The 14,288-nt window shown below is 42.6% G+C and overlaps 1 protein-coding gene across 1 annotated transcript in view; it reads right to left on the bottom strand.

Annotated features, from left to right (window-relative positions):
* Positions 1-14,288, bottom strand: part of LOC145404607 (uncharacterized) — a 72,331-nt gene that overhangs the window by 22,878 nt on the left and 35,165 nt on the right. Inside the window, exon 5 of the mRNA XM_080276125.1 lies at positions 826-983. Coding sequence (XP_080132251.1) covers positions 826-983 — 158 coding nt within the window. The remainder of the gene's footprint in view (positions 1-825; positions 984-14,288) is intronic.

The raw sequence follows: 14,288 nt of genomic DNA, 5'->3' as shown, positions 1-14,288 counted from the left end.
ACTCCGATTTCTTCTCCTCTCCTCCTTCTCTCTTTCCCCCTACTTTATTCTTCCAGTTATTCTCCCATTCCTTACCTGCCCCATCTTCTGCCACAACAAATTTCCCTCTTGGCCTCGCATCTTTTATTTACCCCTCGCCCATTTTTTTATCTACGCCAAAGCATCTCTCCCATCCTTTTGTAATTACCATTTAATTCATCCTTATCCTATTCTCCGTCGCCTTTTACCCGTCCTACTTCTCCTCGACTCCTTATTTTCTCCTCCCAATATATATATATATATATAGTTTTCACTCTCATCTTTTAATGTCGGGACCAACTGCCTAGCCCCGGGTTCCTACGCTCCTCATGGGGCAATGTATGTAGGATTGGATGATGGATGGATGGATATAGGGTTCTTCTCCCCTCTCCTCTACCTCTTGTCTACTTTTACACGGCTTTTCCTTCGTATCGCCTCACATCATTCCCCTATTTATTCTCTCTTCCAACCTATATTTCACAGACTCCTCCTCCTCCACCTTCTCCCTCACATGTATCTCATTCCTTTCTTCTCCGTTTCCTACACCAGTTATCTCCCTTCCCCCTATCTTTATTCTTTCATCTGTATCTTATTTTCGTTCTTCTCCCTTTCCATCTACCTTTCACCTACCTCCCCTCTCCCCTATACCGTTCTCTCTTCTCCTCTCCCTCATTTTCTTCCTTCTACCTCTTCTCAATTCCTCTTTCAGCTTTTACGTACTCTCTCTCTCTCTCTCTCTCTCTCTCTCACACACACACACACACACACACACACACACACACACACACACATACCACCAGTACTCACGTCTGTTAGGTAATTGTGGTAGTTGTGGTAATTGCGGTAGCTGTGGCACGGGTAACTGTATAGTTGGCAGCTGCAGGTTTGGAAAGCCCGGCACCTGCCTCTCCTGCCCGGCTACCGAAGCAAGAAGCACCGCCGTCAGCAGCCAACGTACTACCGACCTGGGGATAAGGTTAGATTAGATTAAGTTAGGTTAGGTTAGGTTAGTTCAGTTTACATTAGTTTACGCTTTGAAAATCCACCGTTCCCTTCATCAGCAGCCATCTTAGGAGCCCATCTGAGGAGGTTAGGTTAGGACTGGATTGAGTAACTTATAATGAGAGAGAGAGAGAGAGAGAGAGAGACTAAGGGACTGTTGGAATCGTATGAGTTGCTGTGGGTGTGCTACATTAGGAAAGGAGGTGCAAAGGGGTGCTGAAGAGAGTGGTGGACGACGCTGATAAGGGTGCAAGAGAAGAGGAAGAAGGTGGGAGTAAGTCCTGATGAGGAGACGGAGAGATGTAATAATATGCCTGAATGAGTAAAAGAAGGGAGAAAGTGCCAACAGGATATCTTGAAAAATGGCAAGGGTAAACTGAATGTATGGTTAGTTCCTTGACAACGAATGGTCTTCCCAAACCTGAGTGAAGTGAAAAGGTGGGGTGAAGGTGGTTGGCAACGTGTTGTGTACTGAAGGAAACTCTGTACCTGTATCTCACTTTTCATCTTGATTGCCTTCTCTGTCTCTGTCTGCACACGGAAGAGGAGAGTATTTTGCGCTACCACATTAGAAAGTTTGTCTCGTTTACTCTCTCAAGGCGGGGATACCTCTAGTAGGCTAGTCTATTATAGTCAACACAACTTCTTTTAACAGATAAGTTATGAAATCTCAATGCTATTATATTACAACTACAGCATCTATCACTCTCATGTCTACTTACCTCTCCGTCTCATGACTTCGTAGATCTACCTCCTCCCTCCCTCTCAAGTTCCATCCATCAAATTTCATTCCTCTATTTCGTTTACTCCTCTCTCTCTCTCTCTCTCTCTCTCTCTCTCTCTCTCTCTCTCTCACACACACACACACACACACACACACACACACACACACACAACAACAAAAAATACTCTTCCAAAATTATTAGCACTAAAAATTTCTCTGTGACTGCACCTCCCATCATTTCTCATCTAAATCACCGCTCCTCCCAGCTGCAACAAATCGTGCCATACTTACGACCGCCGACTTTCACCGTTTTCGGCCATTTTTTCTTCAGTCAGGCGGTCTTGTTTTTACCTGTGTTCCTTGATGATATTTGTGGAATCGATGCTATAAATAAACTTCCTTCAGCCCCACGACGTGTGTAATATTATTTCCCAATTAACTTACTGATTTTCTTATCTTTTCTTATCTTTTTCGTTTAGCAGAGATATCTTACAACGATAGGGAAAGCTGGGTGAGGCCAGTGAGTATCTAGCTGATGACGATGATGGTTGATGATGATGATGATGATTACAAAAAACTCCAAATTTCAGAACGTTTCCCCTAAGCTAAAGACTCATCTGGCAATACTAAAAATATTTAAAACTCCAGTAAATCAGACGTCATAGTAATGAAGGGGTATGAGGTATTAGGATGAGGCTGGGGAGTACCTGGGAAGTATCTGAAGGTGGGTGGGGTACAGGGTGGAGTGAAAGGCAGCAACTGAGTGAAAATAAGACTACAATTGTGAAAAAAGTTGCAACTGTGTGAAAATTTGTCTGCGGATATGTGAGAAAATGTTTGATTTGAAGTTGCTTTCGTCGCGGCCACTTTAGAAGAGACCGAGAGAGAGAGAGAGAGAGAGAGAGAGAGAGAGCAGCACAAGTCACCAAGGAACGTTAAAGCGCGTACCGGACATAAATGTGGTAGTGCGATAGAAACACAAACAAGAGCAAAGCTAGGATGTTCACAAGCCTAGCACTGCATGAACCTACAGAGAGCAGTTCGTTAATCTAATATGACACGTTTCAAAGTTCTGGCAAAGAGAGTTAGAGGGAGAGAGAGAGAGGATCTGTGAGTGCGTGAGGCAAGTGTCTCGGATAAAGGGAAAGGTGTGGAGGTGTAGGTGCGAGATAGGTTTGTGGGTGTGTGAGGTGTGTTGGTATGAAAGCGCGTGCGCGCGCGTAGTTGTGCGTGTGTGAGCAGAGGGAGGGGGGGAGGGGGCAGGAGCAGATGATACAGATGAGGCAGGAACGCTGCACGTGGTGAGGCACAGGTGATGATCGTGGTAAGTTAGGTGTGGTTAGAGGCCTGAACACATCACACCCGAGCACATTACAGTGCCAGTCGCCACCAGTACTACAAATACTAACACAACGCAAAGAGGGTTTAGACACACCTACCATCACACCTGGTTCAATACTTTCAGTCATCGATTCCACTATCATCCCTGAGTCCTTCGCCATTTATGGGGTGGGTTACATTCAGAATATAGGCTTATAATTATTACTACATCAAGTTTTCATGGAAACAAGAGTTATTCAAACGAAGAATTTTACCTACCTATTGAAACCGAGCATAATTATAGTAGGAGGGTGTAACTTTTCCATCATCATTATTATCATCACCATCCCAGATTATAATTACCGAAAGATTCAGGCCTGACCTAACTAGCAACAACGTGGTTCAGTGGTAAAACTGTCAGTGAACATTTCCACTACCCTAACCACTTTCCTAAACTTACAAGCATTCTATCTTGAATACTCCCCAATCCTGCCATCTTCCTAATCTTAGAGTATACCTAACCTAAACAATTTCCTACCTTTACCGCCTTCCTTATTTCATCACCTTTTTAACACAACCATCCTGCAAACCTCACCACTTTACTAACCTAATCACCTTCCTAACCCGCCATCAAGCTCGGTTAGGTATCGTGAGGTCCGTTCATACCACTGTACTCCAAATATGCCATTTCAGGTCCCTTCATATTCATGCACATCCAATCAGGTTAAATAAATCCCATTCAGGTCCGGTAAAGGTCAGTCATGTCAGTTCGCATCCAATAACATCCAGTCAGGTCATTTCAGGTCCATTGTCTGTTCCCCCTGCCCACAACCTCCACTCTTTTAAAAGCAACACTTCTAGGTATCGCGAAATGAACGGACCTTGATTTAGGCTATATCTTGCTTGACGCTCATTATAAGCTACCTTCCTCTGATTTACTCTTTTTCATTAAAGAGAAATCAGGTCAAATCAATGTATATCAAGCTAATCCAAGACCATTCACATCCATTCAGACCAAATCGAGTCAATTCTGGTCTGCTCAGTTTACTTCCAAGTCCAATGACATCAATTCTGGTTCATCCATGTAAATTTGGTCAGTTCAATTACTTCAGTTCCTGTTAGTCAGATCAGGTATAATAAAGTCCATTGAGGCAATTTCAACTTCATTCAATCATCTTATATCCACTGAGGCCACCTTTGGTTCATTCTGGTCAGTTCTGTCCTAGTCAAGTCCTCTCAATTTACCTTATGTTCTATGGGCCACAAAAGTATCGGTGCACAACATGCGTGAAACATTTGGGACCACAGAACGAAGGTCACTGAAATATTAGTGTTCGACCAATCACACGTTGGTAGCCCTGATGTAGGAAGGTGTTATATATCGCCAACTGGCAATATCCTCTTGGAAACACACAACATATGTTATGTTTATATAAACAGACACTGTTCATACACAATGAGACGTTGTTAATGTCAGCAATTGATCGAATGTGTTCGGTATGCATCAGACCCCCCATGCACCAATACTTTTGTGACCCATAGTCCATTTAGATACTCCACTCCTACTCTAGCCCAGTCGGATGTATTTCGCTCCCTCCAGCTCATTTCAGGCTGTTTAGGACACAGATAAGTTCATTTAAGACAGATTCCTTCACGTCACGCCACATCTTTTTACGAGCAAGCGACATTTACTCTCAGTTATGTTTGGAAATATGGGGCCCGGCCCGATCCGACCGTCACGCTAAGCAGAAGCTAGTAAATCTACTATGTGAAGTAGAGCTGAAATTCTTTCTGCATGTGATACATTCGTTCAATAAATTTTATCAACTAAAAACTAACCCATTATGCGCAGCAACTCCTTGGAATCTCGGGTTTTTCAAGGGAGTGTTCGGTTCTAATCAGTGAACGCCTCAATTACGAAATCAAATCAAAAATAATTTTTCGTCGTAATACGGTGTTTTTCTCGCATCAGCTCTGGCAATGAGATATCGGAGATTCCGCCTTTAATTTTACATCAGTGGGAAACTGACAACATGGAGCTCGTTCGCTTGTCAGGGGCTCACAAGGCGCACTTTACTGGTTTATTTATTTTGTACTCGCAATGCCCTAGATGAGGTGTGCCCTGCATAAGGAGTTCCTTGAGGTCTCGTCTTTTTTTTCTTCTTTTTTCTTTTATTCAGAATGTCCTTGTAAATAGTGTCCCACTTTAGTAGATTTTTTCGGTTAATGTTGATTAATAAATGTTATATTCACATGAATCCAATTCCCAACCGTTACGGGGCTAGTTACCGAGGATCTTATAGGCAAGAATGTCCGCCTCCCTGATATTCAACCCATAAGGTCATCACTAACTGCAGCCTACGGCTAAGAATTGGACACATGCTGATATGACAATAAACTTAAAATTATCCCAAGACACTCCCTGAAAGCGTGGCACACTTTTCCCTAGACACCCTTAATGGCAAGCACTGGACAAATGCCAGGGTGTTTACGGGACCGCCAGGCACGGAGCGCTTGAAGCCTGTGTTTTCACCGACTCGCAGCAGGTGATGGACGTTGTTAAGCGTCGTTTCGCCTGTTCAGTTTCTAACACTGTAATCGTCTCGCCTACTCAGTTTCTACTACTATCATCGTCTCGCCTACTCAGTTTCTACAACTATCATCGTCTCGCCTACTCAGTTTCTAGTACTATCATCGTCTCGCCTACTCAGTTTCAATCACTATCATCCTTTCCAACTGATACATCTTTCTCTAATCTTCCCCCTTCCTGTTATCGCTTAATCAGTTTGTGCTTTCTTCCTTTTCAACTAGTATCCCTTCCCTCTCTAATCTTCTTCCATCCTTTTAAACACACACACACACACACACACACACACACACACACACACACACACACACACCATTCAAGGTCCATTTACGCACACTCTTCTAGGTCCAGTAGGGCGACTGTATGTTCTGACACATAAATTCAATCTGCATCTCTATCATTCTTAACTTTTATAATTACCCAACCCATCATTTTATTCCATAACATTCCCGTTGGCATTAACACACTTTTATGCAATCCTCTTACATCCTAAGTTACGTGGAAATTGGTTCTATCCTGACAATGTTTCAGGAATATGAAGCTATTATATCATCGTTACCATTATGATGATGATGATGATGATGATGATGATATTATTTTGGGAAAGGGAATGAGAACAAAATGAGAGGGTACAAAGGAGCAAGCGGGATGGACTGACAAAGAGTTGAGTGCTGAGTCGCTGGGGATATAGAGATGGGCATTATATGTTCGGAGAAAGAGGCAAGGAAAATGTCTCTTTCAATATTTCACCAAGAACGAAAACCAAGGGGGAAGTAAGCACGCGACTCTCACATACCAGGCGGTGAGACACTGATCAATGACAAGGGGAAAGCACAGGAGGAGGTCACGGGAGCGAGGTGGTGATGTGTGGAGCAGCGGTACACATGACTCCCAGGCCCCACACCCCATCTCTCTCTCTCTCTCTCTCTCTCTCTCTCTCTCTCTCTCTCTCTCACACACTCTCTCTCTCTCTCACACACACACACACACACACACGTATTTTCTAAGTTCCATTACTTCTGTTCTTCCTCTCATTCTCTCCCTCTCTCATTCTGAAGGTTCCATTACTTATATCATTCCTCTCTCTCTCTCTCTCTCTCTCTCTCTAGGTGCTCCTGGGTACGCGTGCGGTACGCCAGGTATGTCAAGGGTACAATTACCCCCTCCCTCCCTCCCTTACACGGTGCTGCACTCACTGACATCACGCGAGAAAGTTGGTAGGGTGCTTTTTCACTCTCTCACTCTCCTGTGCAAGTAGCCTCATTTCCTTTGCACTCTCTCGCTCCCTAAACTACTAATCCTTCTTCACTCTCTCACTCCTCTATACAGTTAGCCTCACTTGCACTCTCTCTCACATTATACTCCCACTCCATTCCTATTTCACTCTTACTCCCTTATTTTCTCTTCCTTTATCATTTTCTCATCCCTTCCTTATTTTTCACCCCTCTTCCACTGTCTACTTTCCCTTCCTTCACTTTTGCTCTTTTCATATTCTCATTCCACTTATTTCACTCTCTCTCCCTTTCCATTCTCTCATCCCCCATCCTTCACTCTCAGCTCTTCTTTCACACTCTCAGTCCTTAACTTTTAATCTCTCTCTCTCTCATACGTCTTCATTTCCTGTCAGTTTTAAAGTCAGCCTCTCATTGCGGCACTATCCCTCTCACGCTATTGCATTTCTCACTCCCCAAACATACAAAACCATGAATTACCAGCTAGGAGGAATGAAGTTCTCAGAAGATACTCTTTTTCCTATTTCTCTCTCTCTCTTTTTCTTTTCCTGTGCCAGTAATGTCACATATTAGCGCGTCACAAGGTGCTTCCCACACCTTCTTGACCAGATGAAGGAGTCATCTTGTTTCTTTATACCTGTTATTTCTCTTGTCACTATACTTATGTTTTCCTCTGATATTCCTCCTCGTCTTCTTTCCCTCCCCTCCTTTTTCTTTCCTTTCTCCTTTCCTTCCTTTCTTATCTTCTTTCTCCCTTGTCTTCATCTTTATTTATCTTTCCTTTTCCATCCTTACAGGTAGGCGTAAAAAAATATGACGTATGTAATCCCTGTATTGACGACTAAAAGAGAAGGAAATGCAGGTGTGGAGTGGGCCCCCTCTCCTATCCTCCTCCTCCTTAGAACATGCACTGCCAACACCCTTGTACTTCCTACGGCATAGCAGGAGGGTATACTGTACAAATGTGAAAATAAATAACGATTCACTTTATGTTATGTATGTATATGTACTGTGGTGGCCGGCTTACACGACTGATATACACATTCAAGCCGTGTTTTACTGGTCTTGAAGGGCGACTGATTTATCATGCCGAGAAAAACCATACTGTCGCTGAAGAACTACGATAAATAACGATGCGGTGAACAATGACCTGAAACCCAGTGAAACGATTTTCGGAACCCAGAACATTATGTGAGAGGTTCTCGCTCGTTCTGCTAAAAAATGGTGAGATATTACTGTACCATCGACACATTTACCTGGGGTTTGCTTTCTCCTTTGATATGTGTCTTCTGGATCTGGCCACCCTATATGAGCGTGAGAAACTGGGTTACACTGATGAACTTGATTAATGATGTTTCCTCTTCGTTTTATTCTGTTATCTCTTTGTCCTTTGTGTGTGGAAGATTATGTTACATTTCTCATGATGGATGATGATCCTTCCATTTCTTTCTTTTCCTCTCTTTTATTCTTGTTCTTTCTAGCTACGAAAATATAACAATGATGAAGATAACTGATAATCTTCCTTTTTTCTCTCTTCCCTCTTATTATCTTCTTTACTGATCCTAACTTTCTACATGGGAAAGTGGGTTACACTAACGATGATGAATGAGCTGCCTTCTGCCTCTTTCTCTCACTTCTTTAGTCTCCACTTTTCCTTCTTCTTCTTCTTCTTCCCTCCATATATAAAAATGAATTAATCTGTTGATGATGAATGATGATCGTTTCACTTCTCAGTCCTTATCATTACCTCTGTTTACATTAAAATGACCTATCTCCCTGTTCTCTTGTACTCTTCCTGGTTTCTTTTATACCCCTCTTCATTTCCTCGTGTTATTCACCCCCTTGTCTAACATCTGTTCCACCCTTCCAAACATTCTTGAGTTTGGCTACAAGATTGCTTGTTCGTAGTTTTTGTCTTCACTCACATTCTTACCATATAAATAGCAACTTAACCGCTGCAGAGTGAATACTGATTAAAAGAAAATCCGATAACAGTAAACTGCTTTGAAGTTATTTACCCTGAATACAGGCTGATATACAGGCTCCTATGACTCATTCTCAGCTATATAAAACAGTCTGGCGCTACCCGTCACGCACGTGTCCAGATAGCAGTGGGAACTACAATGGATTATATTCTGGAGGGGTCAGGAGGCTTTCCGGCACCTCTTCCTTCACGATCACATTTGAATACTAGTTGCACCTCAGCGTTACCTCGAAGTATATATTAACCCATTCAGTCCGATGACGCCCTATTCACTGTGATCTTATTAACACCAGACGATTTCAGGGGCTTTATTATAACATGAGGTTAGTGAGGGCTATTAAATAACCCATTTCAGTGAGTCTCCCCTAAAATAAATAAAACTGCCTACAGACAGTTAGAATAAAGTAAGAACCTTCTCGTTGCTCATAGGTGATTAGTTTATATGAACAGCTTACACGACAATATAAGCGTGCCATTATGCAGCAATGAAAAGGTATGGATGACATGCCAGGATGTCTTCTAAGGCCCCGTCCACACGAACCTGAAACAGGTTTGGGGATAAGCAGGTCGGCAAGTTTACGAACACGTTTGTGGCATGTTTGGAAGCAAGTATCCTTCATGTTTCTAACATGTTCCTAGCATTGTTTCGGCAATGTTTTATGCACCGCGTGCACGGGGCCTAACCCCACGAGACTCAGAGGTCATGAAGTAAACCTCTGATTAAGGGTGGTTTCCCATGGCTGAAGGAAATCCTCAAGGGTTGGCTAGAATAAAAGCCTCAAAGTTGGCGATCTCGGCAAAGGTTTAAGCGACATAGTTTTCAACCCGATGACCGCATGTGATTTCTCGGAGTTGAATAAAGTTGTTTGAGGTTGGTTATAAAAACTGTCCATGTTTGACAGTCACTGTGAAACGGTTAACGCATTCTCGCAGTAAAGAAAACAGAGGAGTTTGCTTAAAATTCCTTAAGTACGGTACCAGACATCTATACTAAAATTAAGAGATCCTTTGGTTCTATCAAAAGCAAAATAAAACAATTCTTCCCCTGGAGGAGTTAATAACATTCAAGAGATTATTGATGTGGAATAGAGAAATAACACAACCTCTAGAGAATAAAGTTTGGTGTTGCTTCTTACTATGTTTTTCCTTCCTCTGTGTGTGTGTGTGTGTGTGTGTGTGTGTGTGTGTGTGTGTGTGTGTGTGTGTGTGTGTGTGTGTGTGTGTGTGTGTGTGTGTGTGTGACGAGCCCAAGTAAAGATAACAAATTACCTCTATCACCGGGAACGTTTCTGATAGCAAATAACATCGCTTCGAACGTTTCTGACATTAACATTTACATTATGAGTCACACTTGAGGAGCAATGATGTGCATGATACAAGGGCCCGTATTCTCGCTGGTTAAGAAGGCTTCCACCCACTTCTTCCTTTGCGATTTATTTTGGATATGGGGATATGGTTGGTTAATATCCCTTTCTACGTTATTTATGTAGCGCATGGCGATACTGAAAGGATATACGCAACACAGAAGAAAGCATTAAGGTGTCATGAAAATCGCTTAGGAAGAGGTGTTATGGAACTTCCGCAACTGTCGTGAATAAGGTCGTGTTCTAGTACTGTCCCGCACTTGAGTTATGGACAAATTAAGAATTTAGGTCAGCCAATCCCTTACGTTGAACTACTATCTTATTGGTGTACGAGTATGAGACGAGGCGCTTGTCCGTATTCTACTTCTAAGAATCTAAGTGATAATGTCTATTTCCAAGTGACATGGGAGAATTAATCTTCCTTAGCGATACATTTAACACAATGCATATCAACGTCCTCTTTTAGGATATCCGTTTGGTCTTAATAATGACATAGTTTGGAAAAATAACAAACAGAAGAATAATAAGGTGCAGCTAATGGGCAGAGTAAATGGCAAGGGAAGAGGTATTACGAACTCTCCAGAGTCACTTACAATACGAACCTTTTTCCTTAGCGATATATTTGTACATAATACACTTCAATGCTGTCGTCTATGGTATCACGTCTTTGTTAACACTGACATAAATTTTGAGTCAAAATAAATGAATAGGGATGATTTTCTTCTTTAACGCAAAACGAAAGAACCCAGGACTGAAAACTACCCCAACCTGTCACTTCAAAAGAAAACTAAACAAGAAGGAAAGCCAAATTCAAGATCTGCTCCTTTCTAGATGCCTGGGCACAATGCATTTCAAAGCTTGGAAATCATAGGCACTGGGAAAGGCAGACAGAGAAAGACAGTTCCAGAGTTCGCCAGATGCATGATGATCAGCTCAGGACAACTTTACAGTTACATCTATTATATCTTAAGCCCGAGAATACGGCTCATTGCAAACATAAGATCTTGTCAAAACACAAGATCTTGCGAAACTATTAAGAAATCATCAAGTAGTGTAGAATTTCACTTTACTCTACTCGGTGTGTTCACCTGTAATTGATCTCAAACTCCTTTCAGTTAAACTGATGGCTAAATGTAGTAAGATTGGAGAGTTGATTTGTCTAGTAACAAAGGAAACTCATTCCTGCCTCATAAGTAAGGTTCATCGAATTTCACGTAAACACGAAAAATGTATTTAAGTTGTACGTGACCCAGTTCTGTCAGAGGAAGACAAACCAGCAATAACTAAGAACGTATAAAGAGGGTTACAGCCGCGACTGTATGTGTGGCTGGTGCATTAATCTGTACAATATTTTCGAAAGGTTCGTTTACGTCACCATAAGCGTAGGATACTTGGCTTTTAATCCCTTCGGTACGACGACAGCTTGTTTATTTCTGCTACTGTCTGACTTGAGATTTCTCGTGGTGAAGGTGAAAAAATTTTCTCCATTACTCCCTTCACACCACGCACTGTTCACTTACTACTTGTTTCAGCCAGACGATTTCATTAAATTTTCCAAAACCACCAACCCCCAAACCATACCATCAGTTCCAAAATCACACCACCAACCCCCCCAAACCATATCATGAATACCAAAACTACAACCACTCCATCAATCCCAAAACCACCCCTACCGTCCCGACACCAATCACTTTAAATTAACCCCATCACACTACCATTCCCACAGAAATTCAAACTAAAATAAAAAACAAAACAGCTCTAAATACCACCAAGCCACTCTTAAAACCACAGTGTCACTCCCAAAACCGCCACGTTATTCCAAAACGCCACTTTACAAATCCTAACACCCTGCTAAGAATTTTAAAAAAAACACCCAATCAATATATAAACCCAGGCTATTAGACATTAAAAATCAAAACCAATCAGTCAACCTCAAAACATCTATCAGTTCCAATGCCACACAGTCAAAGCCAATCACTCTTTAACTCTCAGGTTCCTGTGACTCACTCAGCTGATACATTCGCTTTTCATTAGTTGAATAAAATACTAGTGTTGTCCCGACCATGAGTGTTTATTAGCCCCCACACTACTTGCAAGTCTCTCTCTCTCTCTCTCTCTCTCTCTCTCTCTCTCTCTCTCTCTCTCTCTCTCTCTCACCTGGTGTCCATGTTGCCCCCACAGCGTCTTCAGGTGAAATGTCCTTCGAGCCACACCCGACCCCCTTTTTTATAAGTTAGGTGGCCGAGGAGAGAAGGGGGTGCCACATGTCGCCTGCTGACCACCCTCGATGTTTTCCTCGCAGCAGCCTCACCCACCCTTTCCTGTGCAACAAATTCACCTTTGATTAACCACCTTATCTTTTATGAACCCTCTGTCAACAACCGGTATCACTAGTTTTTCTTTCTTAATATCAACTTCACCTTCTCTTTCTGCAACAATATCAACTCATCCCTTCCTGTGTAACACATCCTTTCTTCTGGCACATTTTAACCCTTTAACAATGATGACGTCTCTGCTATTCCGTACTTGCTGCGGCCATACTGTTTAGCCAAGTGAAGTCCTCTCTTAATTAAAGAAGATAGCAACAAACTCCATTAGCACTTACAGTCAGAGGAGGGTCACTTAACTTTTCATTTGATACAGCCATACTTTAGTTTGCAAGTTAAGAAACTCTGGTTAAGATTCCTTTTAAGTTAACGGCGGTATTGGACTGACCAGGCAGAATTTCTGATATTTTATCTTTTGCTAAGCATTATACTAACCCGCAGCATTTTTTTAAAACAAATTGACGACAGTAAAGGTAAAAAAGTTGGGTTTAAAGGATACTGTGGTTAGGTATGACGGATGCTAGAAATTTGATCCGCAGAACGTAGCTTTCATCGTTGGTTTAAATTGGTTAGATTTGGTTTGCGTGTTTTCTCCAATCTCTTTCCTTTCAGAGATTGGAAAATATTACTTTCGAACGGCGTCAACATGCAACTCAAAGAATGGTAAGTTTATACCAAAATATGCCCAGGTATGGTTCGAAAGAAATTAAGGTTAGGTCCTAGCTAAGGTCATTTTCCGGTAATGATCGCAATTCTTGGATAACATGCCAGATAAAAAAAAAAAAAAGGGGGGGGGAGAATTTTTACTTTGAAATGAAGGTCATATTTACACGCAAGCCAGTAGGGGAAAGCAACCTTGTAGATGAAAAAGAATTTACCAATTCATGCATCTTGCAACTGCTTGTACGGTCAAGGAGGAGGGGGGGGGGGCAGCATCAACAGAAGGTGGTGCTGGAGACGATGATGGGGTTCGAAATAGGTGGAGCTGCGCATCATATGTCACGTCAGTTGCCCTTGATCGTGAAACAGCGCCACCATCTTCCCGGTAGTTGGTCAAATTTCACCCCAACAGGTGGTGTGACTTTCTCCGACCACAGGCACAACACCAGCAGCGAGGAGTAAGCACGATGGGGTCCGGTGCCGCGAAGGGTGTGGGGGAGGGGAGGGGGAAGTGTGGCAGAGTATAACAACCGTATTTTCAGGACGAAGCATGCGAAGATGGAGGCAAGCTCTACCTGTATGACAGACAATTTCAAAATACCTGGTAAGAAATGGAAATACTGCATTCTGTTCTACATAACACTATTTACAACGACGTAAAGGGTTAAGCTTCTTGTATTCCAACGTAAGTTTCAATCACGATGCAACAAAAAATAAAATTTGGCATTCCCCTGTGCGATGACTGATTTAATGGCACGGGTGTGGGGGAGAACAGTTGATGGGGGGTGGGAGGTGTAGGGGTGCCAAGGATAATGGTCGGAGGGGGAACAGGGCGGAAGGTGATAGGATATATAATGTTAAAGAGCACGGAAAGGGTGGAGGAAGATACAGTGTGTAAAGGAAGGTTAAACGCGGGTAAGAATTCGGGCACAGAAAGTGCGGAAGGATTTACGAGTAAGATGTGAGGGAGGAGGGGGGGGGGGACTGGGGGGGTGTAGAGGATGCGAGATACTGAAGAGGATGTGGGATAAGGCAGAGGATGTGGGATAAGGCAGAGGTGTGGGGAAGGA

This window comes from Coenobita brevimanus, chromosome 64 (assembly GCF_032717465.1).
Source record: "Coenobita brevimanus isolate Jiangsu-jjx chromosome 64, ASM3271746v2, whole genome shotgun sequence".
Taxonomy (NCBI): domain Eukaryota; kingdom Metazoa; phylum Arthropoda; class Malacostraca; order Decapoda; family Coenobitidae; genus Coenobita; species Coenobita brevimanus.
This window is presented reverse-complemented; position numbering and strand designations above follow the sequence as displayed.